At 40.1% G+C, this 15,558-nt stretch overlaps 1 protein-coding gene across 1 annotated transcript in view; it reads left to right on the forward strand.

Annotated features, from left to right (window-relative positions):
* Positions 1-15,558, forward strand: part of ARG1 (arginase 1) — a 334,173-nt gene that overhangs the window by 261,506 nt on the left and 57,109 nt on the right. The window contains exon 4 of the mRNA XM_069607405.1: positions 7,283-7,442. Within this exon, the coding sequence (XP_069463506.1) occupies positions 7,283-7,442 (160 nt within the window). The remainder of the gene's footprint in view (positions 1-7,282; positions 7,443-15,558) is intronic.

The following is a 15,558-nucleotide window of genomic DNA, read 5'->3' on the forward strand; positions in this document are numbered from 1 at the left end:
TTTCATTATTGAAAGGGAGACAGTTATTTTCAGGGTCTGCAAGTTCCAGGTAAAGCTCATTACGGGAATTTGCCAATCGAACATACCATATTGAATAACAGGCTGAAGGAAGTGGCTAATTTCTTTTCTTGAACACAGACCCAGTAGTGTTTGTTCGGACATTGCCGAAGCTGATCCAATCCCAGTTCTCTTTGGAGTTCCACAGCGGGCTAGTACCTCACCATGTATATACAATCTTTTTATGGCCCAATTTTTCTATATGCTGGAGCAGGAGGGTGTAACTTTTTCGAATTACGCCGATGACACCCAATGTGTGGTGCATCTAGCCGGTTCCCATGAACTAGATGAGTTAGAAGTGAATAGAATTTTCAGCCTAATTGAAAACTGGATGTTGAATAATTATTTGGCTCTTAACAGGGCCAAGACTGAGCTAATGATAGTGGGGTCTCCACATTCACTGAAGGTATTAAATCATTCCTATAGCTCCTTCATGCTGGGGGTTGATATCATATGCCCACTTCCAAAAACAAAAATACTGGCGTTACCCTTGACCAGTCCCTCAATATGAAAGCACATGTCTCCTCGGATATGTCTTCATCAGTTTATTACGTTAAACTGTTATCACATCTGAGACCTCTTATATCTCAGAAAAGTGCTGAAACTATAGCAAGAGCTATAATAGGGGCCAAATTAGATTATTGTTGTTGTCTCTTACTAGGCATCAGCAAGTTGGCTCTACAGAAACTACAACAGGTTCAGAATTGGGCTGTGACGCAAACATGTTTCGGAAGCCAGGCGGGGTCTGCACTGGCTTCCAGTGGAGGCTAGAATCAAATTTAGAACATTGGTTATAACTTTTAAATGTAGAATGCTAATGATTCCTCCATATCTTCAATGCTATATCAAGGATAAAGTAAACACTAGAGCGTTAAAATCTGGAGATCACAATCTTCTGGAGCAACTCAGACCAAAAACCTCAAAAGCAGAGAATGTGGCCTTTTCCTTCAAAGCCCCCATCTTGTGGAATTTACTTCCAGATCACGTGCGCAAACATAAACTCCTGGCCAACTTTAAGAAAGAACTTAAAACCTTTCTCTTTTCATAATCTGGTATCTCGGGGCAGCCCTATCTTACAAGTATCCGGCCAACAGGTTTTTTTTTTCCATGACCGACGGAGATAGGACTTGTGTAGGTTAGTATAGGAGTCCATGTTCGCAGTATATTTCCTATTTTGTTCTGTTAGCGCCTTCATACCTACGGGCCCATAGTGTGCTTTATAAATATAAAAAATGTTTAAAAAAAATTTAAAAAAATACAAGGAAGCCAAGTAATCTTTCGAGGTCAAGTGATCAAGGCAAAATCTTCATTGCAGACACAAATACAGGACTATTTGTGAATGGCCCATCAGCATAAGTGTAGATACCCCTCCTATGCAAATCTCAAGGCTAGGGACAGTAACAATCCTGACTAGCCCTGAACTAGTGTCAAACTACAATTTACTAGGTTGTGACCCCATTTTTGCTGCCTGGGGATCCACAGTTCTGATCTCACTACAAGACAAAGGCAGAGATCTTCAATCTGTGGAAAGTGAGTCTCCCAGTGAAATCTCCACATACCCAATTCCAAAGGGGAAGCAACCGGCATGCCCGAGAGAGAATATAGCCCTATGCTAGACAGAGTGTCCCGTTGCCTACATTGCTTGATAGAGAAGTGTGGTTCCCCCAGTACCTGCAGTGTAGGTACAAACGTGCATCCTGTCACCGCCTGGATCATCTTCTGGAAGAAAGCTTACAAGACATGGCCTATCAAAGGTGTAAAACACCTCACAGCTCAGTTCCCTAGAGCAAATTAACTTAAGTGGTATAAGCCTAGTTGAATTTTAAGCAACATGCTTAAACCTTGTTTAAAGTATATTGTATGGAGAAATCGGAATGCATTTGACTCTAGAATCATTTTCATCATCTTAAATTTCATAAACCTTCCAGAAATGAAATTTGTAGCTCACTGCCACCTGGCGTCAATTTACTGATTTAAAGCCAATTGTTATAGTTTGTCTTATGGACAGCAATGTCCCAGAGACATTTCATCTATTGCTGCTAACAGCACATTTATACCACAAGAGGTTCCTACTGCGTGGTTGCAACATTTATATTTACAGTTTTCCAATTAACTATTTGAAAATAAATTCTATTGTTTCTATTAAATGTCGAAAGTTGATAATGCATTGTGAAGTTATATATTTTATTTTCAAATTTAGAGTTAAAAAATAAATAGAACACATATATCTTAACAGTCCAGACATTCAATTCAATTCCATGGTCCTGACAATGTACTACAACATGTTGCTGTCATGAAAATGTACATACTTATATGATAGCAGCCGACAAAATATATAACTAACATGTGAAGCCGATTTATTACAATTGAAATGAAATATACAAGGTGTTATACTCTCCTGTCTGATAATGATTTTACAAACATTTTTAGAAAAATATGCAAATATAACTGTGTGAAAAACCAACATGGGGTAATTATTTATCCCTCAGCTTTCTCAGGGCCACTTTCATTTTATTACAGACCTGTAACTACTTTAAACACAAAATGGGAATCATAGTTACTTTTGCAATTGAATACTTTTGATATTCGAAATTATGCCAATGTTTATGTCTTTTAATACAAGTGATGCGGGGTTTATGAAGAAGAAGCATGTATTGTTCATTGAAATTAGATTATGTCTGTATTTTCTGTTTAAAAAAACATATGCAGAAACAATAGATATTTGTAATATATTACTTACTCATGATATTTGATACAAACAACATAATTTATTTCTAAATAGTAAATGAGTAAATCACATAAAAGTTGAGGTTACCACCAATTAGGAACTTCCTACACCCCTACACCAATTCCTAGAGAGTTATTGGGGTTTATCCATAATGATAGGATTGGTCCTTCCCAAAGTGACCTGTTCACAGTTGCCTTATTTCAAATCACCATTAAATAAATAAAATAAGAAGTAGGTTTCTAAAACACATTGGAAAAAAAGAAAGTGCAGCTCAGAGTTCCCCCCACCCCCCTTAACCGATGATGACACTGGGGGCGGGGGGCGCGTGTTGTGTGTGTAAGTATATATATATATATATATATATATATATATATATATATAATGATTGTCTATAGAGTTTCAGAAAGTAACTTTTTGTAATAACATTCAAACCATTCAATGAACAATTGTGAAATAATTTCACAATACAATTTCGAGGTAGCTGCTCCCAGATGACACATTTAAAAAATGTTCACAGACATCTTCATAATTAAAACAGAACAGCTTTTAACATGGGGTTTCCTCATATGAAAACACGAATTTACCACAAATATCTCTGAATTGGCCGATTTGATTTTCAAGATTGATGCACTGAATGAAATTTGAAAATCAAGCCTGGCAATTCTGTGATATTCAACGTTTAGGATTTATTTATATGTCACACATGCCCAGAATGAATGTGCATCTTTCATATGAACTGTATATTTGTGTGTACAAGACGTACATTTCGTACATGTATCCAATTATACATATGAAAACTGACATCGAAATCAGGACTGACTTTGATGCCACTTTTCATACATATGAGATTTAAAGGTGATAAAATTGCATAGATGTACGAAATGTAGAAAGTCTATTTAATGTGAGCGTTTATACATATAGGAGGCATAAAAGACATGCACAGAATGAATGTACATCTCCTATACAAGTTGTACATGTATGTGTAGGAGGGGTACATTTCCTACCTGTACATCAATATACGTATGAAAACACATCAAAGTCAGGACTTTGATGTGAGTTTTTCTATGTATAGGAGAAATATTGGAGATGTAAATTGCACACATGTACGAACTGTACAACTCTTATGCTCCTCCTATACCTATACAAACTGATATCAAAGTCAAACCTCACTTCAAAGTTCAATGTGAACATTCATATGTATAAGAGGTATGCAGGACATGTGCATTGCATGACTTTACACCAAACAACCATGCACTACTTATACTCCATAAACTCACAAGCCAGATACTTACACACCAAACACTCCAATGACTTACACCATACAAACTCACGATACACGCCCTTACAACACACACTCTTATGGCACACACTCTTATGGCATAGACACACATGAGATGCCACACATGAGATGCACTCTTATTACTCACACACTGATGGCACATGATCTTATGACACGGATTCTTACCATGCACACTATTATCACACAAACACATGGCACACACTCTAATACGCACTGTAAGGTATGCTCTTATGACCCAGAAACTTATTACACAACACTTGCGACACACACTCTTACCATGCACCCTTACCACACAGACACACTCTTACATCACACCTACTTACGACGCATTCACTTAAGGCAAACACCATTATGACACACACTCTTATGCCATGTGCTCTTCCAAAACACATACTTAGGACAAATGCCATTGCAACACATGCTATAATGACAGACGCTGAGAATCAGTGTACATCTTCTACAAATATTCTATCTGTACATGTAGGAGATTTATATTTGTACACCCATATATTTATGAAAACAAAAATAGTCAGGACTAATGTTACAGTCATTTATCCTATGTATAACATTTTTACCGAAGATGTAAATTGTGTGCATGCATGAATTATAAAACTTGTATAACTTCCTAAGCATATAAAAAGTCACAACAAAGTCAAACCGCATAGCAAATGTGCATTTCATATCACTTCACACCAAAGTCTATATGATGTTAATATGCCATAGATGCATGCCAAACACTAACACACCAAACAAACTTATACCACACACACGCCATCCAGTCGCCTACATAAAGAACTAGAAAACACGCGCTACATGAACTGGACATGTACATGTAAGAAATGTGCATCTGCACTGTTATACATTAAAAACTGACATTGAGGTTAGGACTGACATGATGTCAATTTGCATATGTTGATAAGATGTATACCTGTGAAAATTGAATACATATACATGTGTAAACTGTATGGCTCGTATGCCATATACTGACAGACACTTACACATACAGTTGTATGTCATTTGTGATACCCCCCACAAAAAATCCCACTGAAATTAGATTTTAAAACCCTTTGTAAATAAAGAATTAAGGTTATTGTAACAAAATGTACAGTTTACAAACAATGGGAATAACTCATTTAAGTTATAAACACTCACTGTATATCACTGCGAATCCAATGTTAACACTCACTCCAAGTATTAGACAGGTTACATCGATACCATAGATTAGGTGAGTGTTAAAGTTGGATTTGTAGTGGTATGGAGTGAGTGCTTATTCTTTGATTTTCATGGTTGAATTTGTGGTGATATACAGTGAGTAGTTCTACCTTAATGTATGTTGTTATTCTCACTCTTTCTAAACGTTCCTTTTTTATTTTTTGCTAGAGAAACTTTAACTTTTTATTTAAAAAGGTTAATTGTAAAGCTTCAGATAGACATTGCTCAGTACCTTTGGACTTAGGGCTCCAACTGTACTGGGTCAGGATTGAGTGCAAGCGGGATTGTCGGTTTACAAAAACACAGGGGGCTAATTGTCAGCCCTGCGTACCGGAAATGCACTGTGTAAAACTTTGTGGAAGGCTTTAATGCATTTAATTTTCAGTTTGCCCCATTTTCATCAATTTGTACGGCACACTGGAGGGGTTCCCACCACTACGTTGGTCTCCCTGATACTAATAGTCCCAGTATTTGCACCCACATGCATTTTCAAGCTGTTGCAAATGGTGTGGATCCCTATGAAGCCTCCCGGCTTTTTGCACCAACACAAAGCAGACCGACTCCATAGGGATCCATTGTAAATGTCTGCTGCCATGCAAACATGGCAGGCATCGTTTACTCCACTTGCACGGTGGAGTGCAAAAGTGCAGGGCAAAAGTTGGAGTATATGCTCGTAAGCTGCCTTTTGCCCTGCACATTTGCACCCCACCATGCAAATGACCAGAATTCAGGGGGACGGGGGGGACCTGTGCGTGCCAAAGTGTAAGCGTACAGGCTCCCCGACGCTGAATAATCTGGAACTTGAAAATGAGCTCCAGTGAACTGAGGACATACGTTTCCAGGTATAAGACTCCCAATGGAGCCCAAAATTGGTGCAGAAGTCCAGCAAAATTGTAAAGTAACTCAGAAAACACACATAGGCAGATGCAATATCTTACCCTGATTCTCCAACATTGAAATGGTCCAGCCTGTGGAGTATCTGCACTTACAGTCACAATTTGCATTCTATCACTTGCTGGCTCATTGTGCCCGCATATTTAGTTAATGGCCTACGGTAAATACATTCTTATCATTCCAACCATTGAAACTGAATTTCTTTTTTTAAGAATGTATTTCCATTGTTATACAAAGCTAAACAGCTAAACACTTTCCTATTATTTGCCTGACTCACCCCCTCTCCTCTGTTCCCCAATCTACTCCCCAAATCCTCATCGCCCCATTCCCACGATATTCCACAATTCCAATAGATCCTAATAACCGAAATAAACCACCATATCCGCATTGTTTACCACATACAATTTCACTAACCGTGTCTGTTGTCATGCTCATTGCTCAATTGGTCTAAATATCTGAGGCTTTCCCACCCTATTCCGTCTGCCACATTACTATCTCTTCACATGAGGTCACAGACAACATCAGTTCTCTCAATTCCATCCATGGGATGATGTCTACCTTTGTCCAGTTCCTCATTAGTATCTTATGCGATGTAGCTAGAAGCTAGATTTCTCCAACTTTTCTCCTGATGAGGGAGTTTTGAGCAGTAAGCCTTGAGTTGAACTCCAAGGGTCCTGCATTCCAGAAACCTTTACAAAGGACATTCTTCTGCAGGCTCTAGCACCTTCCCATCTACAAGATGGCTCACCACTCCTCCTGCATATTTTGTGTTTACTATGTTCGGTTGGAGAAGGCGGAAGCAAATGTTGCAGTTGCAGATATGTTTAGAGGTCCTTCCTGGAGATCCCTGAGACCATCTGAAGTTGCTTGAAGGAGCTTAAGGCATAGCCCTGCCCTCTCCATTCACATGTGCGCCTGTAAACTAAGACTCGGTCAACCGTAAATGTTTTGTTACTTGGAAAAAATGAAATAGGTTTACAAATATTTCCTTTTGGTTTCATAGAATAAGAGACACCAAGTTGTATGAAATCGAGATTTTGGAACCCACTGTGTGTTTGATACAATTATGTTATTTTTTCTTGGTTATGTAGCTTAGCAGTTGGCACAATCGCTGGTCATGCAGCGGTACATCCAGATCTGTGCGTGGTTTGGGTGGATGCTCATTCTGATATCAACACTCCGTTTACATCACCAAGTGGGAATCTTCATGGACAGCCTGTCTCCTTCCTCATAAAAGAACTGAAGGATAAGGTAATCATGCATGCCATTATGAGTTCATTTTGATGTGACCACCAGAAAGCTTTTTAGTCCGACCGGGCACGTGATGTGCAATTTTTACATTGGTGTAGATGCCTTCATGGTCATGGCAAGACTGACACCATTATTTTCACCTTTGGGTTTAGATAACACTTTATCATCTACACACCACCCAAAAACAAAATACAAGCCTAGATATTCTCTCCTCTTACACAGCCATTACTCATATGTCTAGAAAACAAAGGGGAGTTGAACATCAAGGTGGGTGTTCTGAAATATCACTCAGCCAAATGATTATTAACCAATGAATGACAGTCTAGGCTATGTTCACATTATTGATGAATAAACTCAAAACCTCCCAAAAATGGATTGCCAATGCACTTATCCAGTGCAAGAAAATATCTGAGGATTAGCAGCAAAACACAGTTAGGAGTGCTGTTTACTTCATTGAAAGTTATGTTGAAATAATTATTTCAAAAACATTGTTCCACGTTGTACCACTCTGTAGAATGTTCCTGCTCCTACTGTATTCATTAGCATATGGATGTTACGGGCCACACATGTTTTGCACCAATCGGCATGTTCTTAAGGCATAGGTGTGTTCTTTGAAACTACTTCTGTCTTCAAATAATAACAAATACATGCCCTGCTTGTTTTACAATCAAATGTTCCCATTTACTAAAGCAAAGTAAAATGCCAGTGTCTTTCTATCATGAATTAATTAATATTTTATAATGCACTTAGACCAGATACTAGTCCCGAAGCGCAGGACTGGGAGTCAAACCTGTGTTGGTCTGCGTTGTCTTGCTTCGAAGACACTCCTGTCGACACTGAGCTATCCTCCCAGCCCATCATAATCATTCATTTTTAAAAGTGACCAGAACATGAACAAAGTACCCAGGTATTACAAAATGATTGCTTCATAGCATTGGATAATTTTAATTTAAGTATCTCAAATATTTCATGGTCTAAACGGTTAAGTATTTATAATCTTAATGTTTCCATACTTATGCAGCCTTCTAGCCTATTTTCTTTTGCAGTTGGACAGTTGGTGCAAGTGGATTTAGGTCATGTGACTTTGGCCAGTCCATCAGTTTTGCCTTCCCCTTCCCATCCTCTCTTAACTGTTAGATAACAGGGTGTCTCTCGCCCAGTCGTCCTATGTTAAGGGTAGATGAATCAAAAGGCAATTCTTATTTGTTCCTGTTTAGGCCAGGAGGACCCCGGACCAGAACCCTGCTCCTCAAACATCAGATAAGCTCCCTCAAAAATGTGTTTCACTGCTACATCCCTACAGCCCATCCCCACGATCACCACTCGTCGCCAAATAGGACACACACCATCTACATCAAAGACCCTGCATCAGAGCAACCTCACCATAGCCCCCATCAACAATCTATCATCCACCACTACAGTATAACTGATGCTAACCAACTTCCACTCAGTTGTCAGCCACTCAGAACACATTGCTGACCTCATCAAAACACACCACTTGAATGCCATGTTTATCTCTGAGACCTGGATGACTTCCCCCTCCACCCACATCCTAGACACGCTCATCCCCAACTGCCAGAGCATTCTACAAAGACACCATCCAAACAAGATGTGCGGAGGCATTGACATCACTGACAAGACAGCATGGCCATGCACTCAACTGGACGTTGCAACCATTGTCTCTTTCCCAAACCTCTCCTTCCACTTCCTGCTATCTCATCTACATCTCCTTCAACGAAAACTTCACATACTTGGTCATCGCCCAGTCTCTCACACAAATCAGCATCTTCCTCTGAGACATAAACGTCCCTGGCAACCCAGTGACAATGTCCATAAAGGAAGAGCTCTACTGCCTTCTCGACCCTCTGAACATCACTCAACACACCAAACACCTAAAGCACAAGAAAGAATATATCCTCAACCTTAGTATCACTGCCCTGCTGACCCTCCGTCACAGTTTTCCATTCCTGCTCAATGGGTTGGACCATCTTGCAACCCCCTGTGACATTTAGCACATCATCCCAGGCACGCACACTCATGAGAAAACCAGCAAACAATCCTTCAGATCATTAAATAACTTCCCAGTGCAGTCTCTTACGGATGACCTTGCCACCGTCCACCTCACATAGGCCGGTCTACCTCAGACGAAACACGACTGAGGCTCACTTCTCCAAGAACTCAACGCCACCGCCACAACCAATATCAACAGCCATGCCCCAGTGAAACACCCCCCAAGCTCCCACCTAACATCCAACCTCATCCCACTCAAGGAACAGAACGCTATTGGCAGATGACCGACTCCAGTGCCAAGGCAATTACTATAATGTAATGTGCTGTACTTATAGAGTGCAAACTATGGCACAAAGGCATCTAGGCACTAAGAAAAAAGGACAACCCCGATGTGCTACCACATCATGGAAAAATAATTAGAATTACTACTAGAACACCACACCCAAGGCCAACAATGAAAGTAGAGCCCTCTTCAAAGCCATCCATCAAGCAAGGCATTAACCCTCTCCCTGACCCACCTGTATAATACTCATTTGAAAAATTCATCACCATGAACTCTTTCTTCATCAACAAGATCAGTATGTTCTGACAGCACATAGACACCAATGCCACAACTGACATAACGTCCCTTCTTGCAAAACCACCACTACCTATACAACTTTCAAGATGCTCACCATGGAAGACATGTAGCCCACCCTAGTATCCCTCAAGGCCACATTTCATGAAGATGACATCCTTCTTGCATACATACCGAAGACCTGTCCGAATGAAGCCCGCCAAACTTATCTAGCAATCATCTACATATCCCTCACTCAAGGCACCTTTCCCTTGACCATATCGACTGGGCTTTTCTTCCCACTTCTCAAAAAACCGACAATGGACTTCAACAACCTCAGCAACTTCTGCCTGATCACTAATTTCCACTCACTAGGTAAGAAAGCAGAAGCCTTGCAAATCCTTCAACAAATCAACGTCAACGACCTTCTTCAGTACTACCAATATGGCTTCAGACCCAGATACAACACAGAAATGGCTACCATAAATGGGATTGACAATGCCCTTACTGTCCTTGACAGTGGCCAACCTTGCCTCTTGGTTCTGCTCGACCTCTCAGGCGTGTTCAAAATGGTAGACCACCAGACACTCATTGACATTCTACATTGCCACATGGGGATGAGGGAAACCATCCTCAGATGATTCAAATCCTACCTCACTAATTGCCACCAGTTCACACAAATACCTTTCTCCAGGGAATCACCAACTCCACCGATCACCTGTAGAGGCCTGCAAAGATCTATCCTTTCCCCTTGGTCTTCAATCTTTCACGTGGCAGCAAAGAACACTTATTTAACAACCCTGATCCTAAGGGATCAACTGTAAATTACGGTAAAAAGGATCAGAAGGCACTTGAGTGTCACACCACATAAAAAAGTCAAGCTCAACCCACCTCTTACAAGCCGCTACTCCTCATCGAGGTATCTGTTCGAGTTTGATGTGATTTACCACACCTATGAGATTAGAGGTAAGGCAACAACGGTGCCGGTATCGATAACAGTGCCGTTGCTACGGAACCACCATACTAGGAGTGCTGATTGCAGGTGCCCTTGCAGCCACCAGGTCTGACCTGGGGCCGTACCAGCACCTGCAAGCAGAACATGATGGTAGCACCGGTACCGTTATTAACGGTACCGGTGCTACCACCCTCCCCATTCTCATTGAGTCTTATGGGGCTCAAAGGGGAATGGGGAAGTATCGAGCCTGGCACCCATGAAAGGGTAATTACCGGGTCCGGCTGGGTCGGAATAGCCCGGTAACTGCCCATTCACGGGTGCCGGACCCGGATGCGAGTTTGGAGATAGCCTTGCTGGTAAAACTGGCAAGGCTACCTCCAACCTCGTAATTAGGCCCACTGTCTTTCCGGCTGCGCAACAAGGTTTGTTAGATATGAGCTTGTGCTGCCACACGAGAAACATGCATACCTTTTCCTCATATACTCACATGTTTTTTGTTCATGCTAAAATATTTTAGATTGTGTTCTTCTAAGTAGGCTGACTTTTGCCCCATCCTCACTCGAATTGGCCTTGCAGGCCATGTTGATGGCTTGTCATAGGGTGAGATATTTCACAAGGAGTTTCCCATGCAACCTTTTTTTGTTGCAACAGCGAGCAACCTGGTCCCTGATTAAGCTTTCAGTTAAAAGGCCAAATTGACATTCTTTGACTAGGCCGCTTAAGGTAGCAATGTAGGATGGCAATCTTGTATTGGTATTGCTTCCTTGAGTCTGTTAGAACAACAAATGTATTTGCAGAATAATGTTCTTTTTGGTGCCAAAGTGTCCTGTTAGGGCTATTTCTGTGTCCTGGAAGTGGTCCTTGGCACCGCCTCCACCTTGTAAAATGGGCACTGGTCGTAGGGTCTCAAATACAATGCATCCTTCTATCTTGAGACTTTTCAAGAGGATGGCCTGTCTCCATTTTCTGTTGAAGGTCTTTCCTCTTATGGCAGTCATGTATGTGTCAAATACTTTTTTTCAAATGCGGTCACAGAATTTATTTATTCATTGAATTTGTTGATAGCGCCCAAGACCCAGAAGTATCACAGCACTTGAGGTTACAGAGTGATCGGTACGGTGAAAGAAATATTGTACAGGCATTGAATCAAGCGGTGCTTAAGCAAACATAGGATAGTACGGGATAGTACTTGTAGTCAATAATACTGGTTCACTCGAATTTTTTAACAAACTGGAGGGTAAACACCTGACACTCAAAATGTATCGGATTTAAATACACATATGGTGCTCTATTGTGGAATAGAGGAATCTATTTAAGAAAAATTCAAGGTGCAGGGGAGAAAAAATATCAACCCTGGCATATGGGTTGTACAATTACACAAAGACCAAAAAAGAACCCTAATAGGGAACTCCCGTCCCCTGCACTCTATTAATCGCTTAAACAAGCTGAATGAAGGTATATTCCCAAGAGGGGAATAGGAGTACATAGAGTAAATCAATTGAAAGTTAAATGTAACAACATAGTAATTCAAAATAAGATACAATTGAGCAACAAGGTAGTTCACAGTATCCGTTTAACGTCAAAGTCTATTAATCAGTTCAAAAGAGAGTTGGTTGTCCAATCAGGATTTATTTTTAAAGAGCAAATGCCCAACGCGTTTCGAGAAAAAATGTTCTCTTCATCAGGGGCTGTTGTTTTTCGTTGTGTCAATCACAGTAACTCTAGAGAAATATATACAAAATAATAATAATTTCAGTTTACATGATAATAACATAGACTAATTGTACAGGGACAGTACATTATCCAATCATCATATGCATTTTTAAAGCAGGAAGTGGCTCACCCACTATAAGAGTCCACAATCTAGTTATAAAGCAACAAGGAGCTAGAGTTAGTATCATTTTAGCAGTGTCATCATTCTATCAGACAATTGTAATTTATAAAAAGAACAGTTACAAATACCCCTAGGTGTATTAAATGTAGAAGATGTAAAAGACATACCGTATGTTACATTAAAGGATGAACTGGGTCAAGTTGTTGCATAAGTGTGTCATCCCAACAAGGTGTAGCTGTCTGAATCCCCTATAGTGTAACAAAAAGAGGCAAAGATTGCTAATGGAGCATTGTGGTTTGGAGTGGGTAGGGGTAGGAGAAGAATCTGTGGACTTACTTAGTTAAACCGAAATCGCTAGCATCTGAAGCTCAGAAAGGTTCAGGTGTCATATTGATGTCAATGGAAGGCAGTAATATCAATCTGTGCGCGGTTCCTACAAAATGAAGACGCCACTCGTTACAAATAGAACTATTAAAAAGTTTCAGGAAAAGATACCGACAACGAAACGGCAGGAGACGATAACCCAGAAAGACTAATTTTTAAACTTGAGAAATTGATAAGAAGAGAAATATCTCAAAAATTGCATGCTACCACTTTAGCACAATATTACAAAAGTAAAAAAATCCCCCGTGGATTAAGAGTTTACCTTAGACCTACATTGTGTAGGGACAATCAATTATTCGTCAAGCGTTGGGAGCAAATACTCAACAAATGCTCACTGGACTTGATTCTTCTAACTATTGAGGAATTAGCAGGCTCTCTCTCATCTATTAATCAAGAGATCGAGGATTTAACAGCACAACTGTCTAAACTAAAAACAGCAGAGGATCTAACAACCATCCTCGAAGACACCAATCGCAAACTGGAGAGCTATAAACGCGACATTGAACAAAGGAAGATTAGGAAGTTCAGACGGGACACACTAGACTACGCTCGTGACATCGTTTACACTTGGCAAGATTTCTACAAAACACCCGACCTGGTCCTACTAGACCCTCTAGACAACCGGGTACACCGGCACCAATCAACAACAGTGACAGCAGCGACGTAACCAGTGGCGAACAAGATACGTTGAATCCAATACACTCATCCGCACCTACAAATATACCTTTAGATCCCACGGAACCACCCATACAACCGGACACATTCATTCCCACAACATCCACAGCGCCTTTTTTAGGCGGAGGAAAACCAGAAGAAGCCAAAAGAAAACCAAGGCAAAAGAACAAACCATAAGTTCCAACATTTTAAACATCTCCTCCAAAACTTTAACCAAATCGCAAATGGATACACTGAACCTGGGCCTATCATTCATTCCTACATCTAGTACTAACAACTTTGAAGAAGAAGTGAATTTATTCAAACTTATACGGAAAATGGAACTCAAAGTATTCTTTGACTCACTTCCTGAATCAACTGGACAACACAAGAAACATGAATATCTTGAATTAAAAAATAAAAGTTCTTTTCATCCTCAATTAAACCATCCAGTCATTAATCTCTTCAAGTTTAAAACCTCAAAAGAACTAAAACGACTCAAATACAATACTCCTAAGAAAATCAACATTAGGAAACATCAACTTAAATTGATAAAAGAATTGGCGGAAGATCCATCTATCACACTGAAACCAGCAGATAAAGGCGGCGTCTTAGTACTGATGGATACCAACTTTTACAACTCTGGATGTCTGAATTTACTGAACGACCAAGGCACATAGTTGGTATTGGACTCTGACCCTATCTTGGCCATCAAAGACATTATTAAAAAAACCGTAGAGAAAGCATCAGAAATGGATTGGATCTCTGATCATACGTGTGATTTCCTAATTAAAAAATTTCCTGTGACCCCGGTATTTTATGCTCTTCCAAAAATCCATAAAGATAAGACCAAACCACCATTCAGACCTATTGTTGCGGGGACTGAAAGTGTGTTTCACCCCTTAGCTACTTATTTGGATCAAGCACTCCAACCATTGGTACAACGGACATCCACTTACTTGAAAGACACTGCTCATTTTCTGAGAGTCATCAATGAAACACTAATCGACAATTCCACATCTATCCTATTTACACTGGATGTTAATAGCCTGTACACCTCCATCCCACATCAACAAGGGATAGAAGCGCTGGAATGGTTTCTTTTGAAACATAGAAACATCAAGATCCATAAAGTATTTGCTATAGAACTCATTCACATCATTTTATTCAATAACTATTTTAGGTTCAATGATAAATTCTATCTACAAACAGCAGGCACATCGATGGGATCACCTGTGGCCCCATCCTATGCCAACATTTTTATGTTCCATTTTGAAGAGACCTATGTATTGAATACTGAACCGTGGAAAACCAAGATAGCTCTGTGGAAAAGGTACATAGACGATATCTTCGGTATCTGGCTAGGCACCAAAGATGAACTCAACCAGTTTTTTCATTATCTAAACAATTGCCATGAAAGAATTACTTTTACCCTAGAGATGGGCACACCCAACATTCATTTCCTGGATATTAACATTGGGATCATTGGTAACAATCTACAAACCAGTATTTATAGGAAACCCACGGACTGCAACAGCACACTACGATTTGAAAGTTTTCACCCAACTCACTTGAAGGACAACTTACCTTTTAGTCAAATGCTACGTCTTAAAAGGATTACATCTGACACCACTAAATTACAAGGTGAATATGAGGAGATGAAACAAAGGTTCATCAATAGGGGTTTCCCTGATGCCATCGTTGATAAAGCTATCAGACGTAC

Source organism: Ambystoma mexicanum, chromosome 4q (assembly GCF_040938575.1).
Source record: "Ambystoma mexicanum isolate Mex_15411 chromosome 4q, UKY_AmexF1_1, whole genome shotgun sequence".
Lineage (NCBI taxonomy): Eukaryota > Metazoa > Chordata > Amphibia > Caudata > Ambystomatidae > Ambystoma > Ambystoma mexicanum.